Source organism: Protomyctophum parallelum, assembly GCF_964188405.1.
Source record: "Protomyctophum parallelum genome assembly, chromosome: 2".
In the NCBI taxonomy this organism is placed as follows: domain Eukaryota; kingdom Metazoa; phylum Chordata; class Actinopteri; order Myctophiformes; family Myctophidae; genus Protomyctophum; species Protomyctophum parallelum.
Genome location: NC_139699.1, coordinates 7,887,461 through 7,893,884, shown reverse-complemented (window position 1 = coordinate 7,893,884; position 6,424 = coordinate 7,887,461). Strand labels below are relative to the sequence as shown.

Below are 6,424 nucleotides of genomic sequence, written 5' to 3'. Positions count from 1 at the left end.
TCAGTACATTGGGAGCACCTGGCCCCAGTGTGCTCTATAAAGGGCTGGGTGTTGGCCACACTCACTCTCTCTTCCTGTTGGCAACACTTTTAGTTTAGCCTTTGGTTTGCACCATTCAACACCCCACACTACATTTACCACACATCCACTCACCAATCTCACCTAGACTACTGATTTCACTGATTAACACACCCCACATGATTAAGTTGTTAGGGTTAGGGTTGTACATAAATATTACTTTGTGCACTTTTAAAAGCTGTGTCTTCCTCCTTTTTGTTATGGCCTAGAGCCAGGTCATGACAACGTTACATATAAATGGTTCTCAACGTGGGGTCCAGGGACCCCTGGGGGTATTTAATTGGTGTTCAAGGGGGTCCCCAGCTAAATGATTGCAAGTTATTAACCAGTGTGTCGTCAGCATACTGGATGATGACATTTTGCTTCGGGAGACAAATATATAAGCGCTGCACATTGTCGTGGGCAGTCTATACACCAATTAGGTATAATACGCATGGACATACACACACGCAAAAGTTACTCATTTGGTCGGTAGACAAGCCTTTCCCAGGCTGCACTTTATCGGCAAGAGAAGAAAAAGGAGGATCAGGAGGGAAGGCAGAGAGGCCACGCCCCCGTCATGGCGTCTCCTCGGCTCCTGCCCATCCGCTTCCAGGAGCACCTGCAGCTGCAGCGTCTGGGCATCAACCCGGCCAACATTGGCTTCAGCACGCTGACCATGGAGTCGGAGCGCTTCATCTGCGTGCGTGAGAAGGTGGGCGACACGGCCCAGGTGGTCATCGTGGACCTGGCCGACCCCGAAACGCCCGTCCGCCGGCCCATCTCTGCCGACAGCGCCATCATGAACCCCATCAGGAACGTGATCGCGCTCAAGGCGGCCAAGACGCTGCAGATCTTTGATATGGAGCTCATGTCCAAGGTGAAGGCGCACACCATGACGGACGACGTGACCTTCTGGAAGTGGCTGTCGCAAGACACGGTGGCGCTGGTGACTGAGCACGCCGTCTACCACTGGGGCATGGCGGAGGGCGATGAGCCCACCAAGGTGTTCGAGCGGCACGGCAGCCTGGCGGGCTGCCAGATCATCAACTACCATGCGGACGCCGGGAACCGCTGGCTGGTGCTGGTGGGCATCTCAGCATCGCCGGCACAGGGCCGTGTGGTCGGCGCCATGCAGCTCTACTCGGTGGAGCGACGCGTGTCGCAGCACATCGAGGGCCATGCCGCCGCCTTTGCGCGCTTTAAGATGGACGGCAACCGCCAGGAGTCGATACTGTTCTGCTTCTCGGTGCGGCGGCAGGCCGGCGGGCGGCTGCACGTCATCGAGGTGGGAGCACCGCCGGCCGGCAACCGGCCCTTCCCCAAGCGGTCGGTGGACGTGCGCTTCCCCGCCGAGGCCGCCAACGACTTTCCTGTGGCGCTGCAGGTGGGCTCGCGCCAAGACGTGCTCTTCCTCGTCACCAAGTACGGCTATGTGCACCTGCACGACCTGGAGACGGCCACGGCTATCTACGCCAGCCGTGTCAGCGACGAGAACATCTTTGTGACGACGCCGTGGCACGGCGGATTCGGAGGCGGAGACTCGGGGCCCGCCGGCATCATGGGCGTCAATCGGAAGGGTGCCGTGCTCTCTGTGAGCGTGGAGGAGAAGAACCTGGTGGCGTACATCAGCGAGGTCATGGAGCGGCCCGAGCTGGCGCTGCGGCTCGCTGCACGCAGCAACCTGGGCGGCGCCGATCAGCTGTTCGTGCGCCACTTTGATGAGCTCGTCTCCGCTGGTAACTACGCCGAGGCAGCCCGGGTGGCCGCAGCAGCACCCCGGGGCCTCCTGCGCACGGCCGACACCGTCGGACGCTTCCTGTGCATGAGGCCGGCCTCGCCCTCGTCGGGCCAGAGCTCCTCGCCGCTGCTGCAGTACTTCAGCGTCCTCATGGAACTTGGCCAGCTCAACCGCCTGGAGTCTCTGGAGCTCTGCCGCGCAACGCTGCAGAAGCAGCAGAGCTGCGACAGCAAGCCGCTGCTGGAGCAGTGGCTGAAGGAGGACAAGCTGGAGTGCTCGGAGGAGCTGGGAGACCTGCTGAGCCCCGTGGACCCCGGACTGGCCCTCACCGTCTACACGAGGACTACCAATGTCCACGGCAAGGTGGTCCAGAGCTTCAGGAATGTGTTGCGGGCCGACCCGGAGCAGGGCCTGCGCTTCACCCAGACTCTGCTGGCCGACCGCCGCGGTGACGACCAGATGTCGTCAGGGGACCTGGCGCAGATCGCAGACGTGTTCGTGGAGTTGGACCTCATCCCGCAGTGCACCTCCTTCCTCTTGGATGCCCTAAAGGGCGACCGACCCTCAGACGGTGCTCTGCAGACCCGTTTGCTGGAGATGAACCTCCTGCGCGACCCCCGCGCGGCCGACGCCATCCTGGTCGAGCACACGTTCACCCACTACGACCGCGCGCATGTTGCCCGCCTCTGCGAGGAGGCGGGCCTCCCGCAGAGAGCGCTGGAGCACTACGCAGACCTGTCGGACGTCAAGCGGGCCTTGGGGCAGCAGGCGCGGCTGTTCGACGCCAAGAAGCTGCTCACCTTCTTCGGCTCGCTGTCGCCGGCGGACTGCCTGGAGTGCCTCAGGGCCATGCTGTCGGTCCCACAGAACCTGCAGCTCTGCGTGCAGGTGGCGTCGGCGCACCACGAGCGTCTCTCCACCAATGCCCTGATGGAGCTGTTTGAGGCCGACGGCCTGTTTCTCTTCCTGGACTCTGTGGTGGCCTCCAGCCAGGACCCGGAGGTACACTTCAGGTACATCCAGGCGGCCTGCCGCACAGGCCACGTTAAGGAGGCGGAGGCCGTCTGCGCCCAGAGCAACCACTACGAGCCTGAGCGTGTCAAGAACTTCCTCATGGAGGAGGCCAAGCTCTCGGACCCGCGGCCACTCATCCTGGTCTGTGACCGCTTCGACATGGTCCGTGACCTGGTCCTCTACCTCTACCGCAATGAGCTGCATGGCCACATCGAGACGTACGTGCGCGAGGTGAACCACGGCCGCTTGCCTGCCGTGGTCGGAGCCCTGCTGGACGCCGACTGCCACGAGGACGTGATCCGAGGCCTGATCGCAGCACCGGCAGAGGGAGGAGGAGGAGGAAGAGGAGGGGGGCAGTTCTCCACCGACGAGCTGGTAGCCGAGGTGGAGAAGAGGAAACGGCTGAACCTGCTCCGGCCCTGGCTGGAGGCGCGGCTTCGCGATGGGTGCGAGGAGCCTGCCACGCACAATGCCCTGGCCAAGGTCTACATCGACACGGGCGAGAGCCCTGAGTGCTTCCTCATGGAGAACCCCTACTACGACAGCCGCGTGGTGGGCAAGTACTGCGAGAAGCGCGAAGACCCGCATCTGGCCTGCATGGCTTACATGCGTGGCAAGTGCGACCAGGAGATCGTCAGCGTCTGCAACGACAACTCGCTCTTCGCCAGCCTGTCGCGCTACCTGGTGCGCCGCAACGCACCCGAGCTGTGGGCCAGCGTGCTGGCGGAGTCCAACCCCTTCCGGCGGCCGCTCGTCGACCATGTTGTGCAGACGATGCTGTCGGAGACTGAGTCGACGGAGCGTGACCCCGAAGAGGTCGCGGTCGTCGTCGAGGCGTTCGTGGCGGCCGCGCTGCCCGACACGCTGGTTGCCGAGCTGCTGGAGAAGATGCTCCTGGACAACAACATGGCCGGCTTCCTGGAGCACCGCAATCTGCAGAACCTGCTGCTCCTGACAGCCATCAAGATGGCCGACCGCGCGCGCGTCATGGACTACGTGCAGCGGCTGGACGGCTACGATGCAGCGCAGGTCGCTGATGCGGCCCTGGCCGCCGGCCTCTACGAGGAGGCCTTCGCCGTCCTGCAGAAAGCCCGTGCCAACGCCGCGGCCGTGCGCGTGCTCATTGAGCATGTGGGTGACCTGACACGCGCCTACGAGTTTGCCGAGCACTGCGGCGGCTGTGTCGACGAGCCGGCCGTGTGGAGCGCGCTGGCCGCGGCACTGCTGCAGAAGGGCCTAGTCCGCGAGGCCGTGGCCTCCTACATCAAGGCCGGCGACGCGTCGGCCTGCGCCGAGGTGGTGCGCACCGCGGCTCAGAGCGGCCACTGGGAGGTCCTGGCTGAGTTCCTGCAGATGGCCCGCAAGAAGAGCCACGAGTCATACGTGGAGACGGAGCTGCTGTTCTGCCTGGCCAAGACGGACCGGCTGGCTGAGCTGGCCGAGCTGCTGGACGGACCCCACAGTGCTGACGTGCGCACGGCGGCCGAGCGCTGCTACGCTGAGGGGCTGTACGCGGCGGCCCGTGTGCTCTACACCAACCTGAACGACTTCGGCCGCGTGGCATCGGCTCTGGCGCACATGGGCGAGCTCCTGGCGGCGGCCGAGGCGGCCCGCCGGGCCAACAGCACCGCCGTGTGGAAGGAGGTGTGCTTCGCCTGCGTCGACGTCAAGGAGTTCCGTCTGGCGCAAATGTGCGCCCTGCATGTTGTGGCGTGCGGTGCTGGCGAGCTGGCTGAGCTGGTGGCATACTATCGCGAGCGTGGCCACGCGATGGAGCTAACTGCAGCGCTGGAGGCGGCCCTGGGCCAGGAGCAGACGCACGGCGACATGTACACAGAGTTGGCCCTGCTCTACGCCCAGTTCAAGCCCCAGATGCTGCACGAGTACCTGGAGGTGTTCTGGGAGCGCCTCGACGCCCCCGCGGTGCTGCGTGTCGTCGAGGATGCCCACCTCTGGGCCGAGCTGTTCTTCCTGCATGACAAGCGCGAGGACTTCGACCAGGCCGCCCGCGTCATGATGAGCCATGCGGCGGCAGCCTGGAAGGAGCTGGCATTCACCGAAACGCTGGTCAAGGTGAAGGACGTGGAGCTGTGCTACGAGGCTGTGCGCTTCTACTGGGAGTCCAAGCGCTATGCTGCGCTCAACGACCTCCTGGTGGCTCTGACGCCACGGCTGGACCACGGCCGCATCATCGACATGTTCGCCCACAGTGACGAGCTAACGCTCGTCAAACCCTACCTGCTGGCGGCGCAGCACGCCGGCACAAACGACCGTGCCGTCAACGAGGCGCTCAACGAACTGCACGTGGCCGAGCGCGACTGCGCGGCGCTGCACGCCTCCGTCGAGTCACACGACAACTTTGATGCGTTGGCGCTGGCCGAGCGGCTGCAGCGGCACAAGCTGCGCGAGTTTCGCGTGGTCGCCGGCTTTCTGTTCAAGGCCGGAGGCCGCTGGAAGGAAAGCGTGGAGGTGTGCCTGAAGGACGAGCAGTACAAGGACGCCATGCAGTATGCAGCGCATTCGGGCGACCAGAATCTCTGCGAGGAGCTGCTGGCCTGGTTCGTCCAGAGTGGCAATAGGGAGTGCTTCGCCGCGTGCCTCTTCAACTGCCACACCCTGCTGCGGCCTGACGTGGTGTGGGAGTTAGCCTGGAAGAACAACATCATGGACTCCGCCATGCCCTACTTCATCCAGGTGTTACGCGAGTACGTCGGCAGGGTGGACAACATGGAGGTCCTGTTGAATGCCTTGCTGAAGCCCGCTTAGAGCAAGCTCAGGCAGTCCTTTTTTGAGGATGGCGCACTACGCCCTTCCAACGTCTGGCTTTTGAAACCATATGGTACAGCCAAGTATATGGACTTTTAATGTTTGTTTAGGGCACTAAACCAGATGTTTGTTAATAGCAGTTAAACAAACATTACCAGGTGACCCCCGCAATTTCATATGCATCATAGGCCAGTGCATCTCAAGCTTTTTTTAAATTCAAGGACTTTCCATCCATCATGACCCCTGACCTTACGGGTCCATCCATCATCATCATCATCATCACCACTGCATTCTGTACACTAGTATACAGGGAACAACCCAACTAAATTATTTATTTTGTCTCATTTATTTTTGAGGAGCGCTAGCCCCTCCTATGCACAGCTTTGTGTGTTTGTGTTAATAGCGATGATTTGATTGACTGAGCAAATTGTGATTGGCCGGATATCATGCAGGAGTGGCATTTTATTTATTTTGTCAAAGACAATTATTTAATCACCATTTTCACAGCGTGGAAAGAGACTGTTCTGAGTCTGTCTGTTCAAACGTTCCCCAGACTCGCATCGAATACCTTCTTTTTGTTTGCGTGTCCTATACCATACCAGTTCCCACATGTCCTGCAGTGTTTTTCAACCCTTTTCACATCAAGGTCCATTATTTATTCAGCATTAATGAGCCTCTAGGACCCAAAACTAACAAATATTTTGTTAGACACGATTGGACACGATTTTGTCCACAATTCCACGCTGTATTGATGTTGTGTGCCATTAGGAGAGACAGGCAAATGTTGGTCAAAATAACACATTCTTCTCCATTCTCTAATTGTGTAAACTTCTTGTAGTAATGCAG

The 6,424-nt window shown here is 60.6% G+C and overlaps 1 protein-coding gene across 1 annotated transcript; it reads left to right on the top strand.

Moving 5' to 3' along the window:
- Window positions 1–637: 637 nt before the first annotated feature.
- Window positions 638–5,578, top strand: LOC310877420 (clathrin heavy chain 1-like; the record flags this gene model as incomplete). Its single annotated transcript, XM_083791257.1, has 1 exon — window positions 638–5,578. One exon carries the CDS (start codon window positions 638–640, stop codon window positions 5,576–5,578), a length of 4,941 nt encoding a protein of 1,646 aa, XP_083647383.1.
- Window positions 5,579–6,424: the final 846 nt, after the last annotated feature.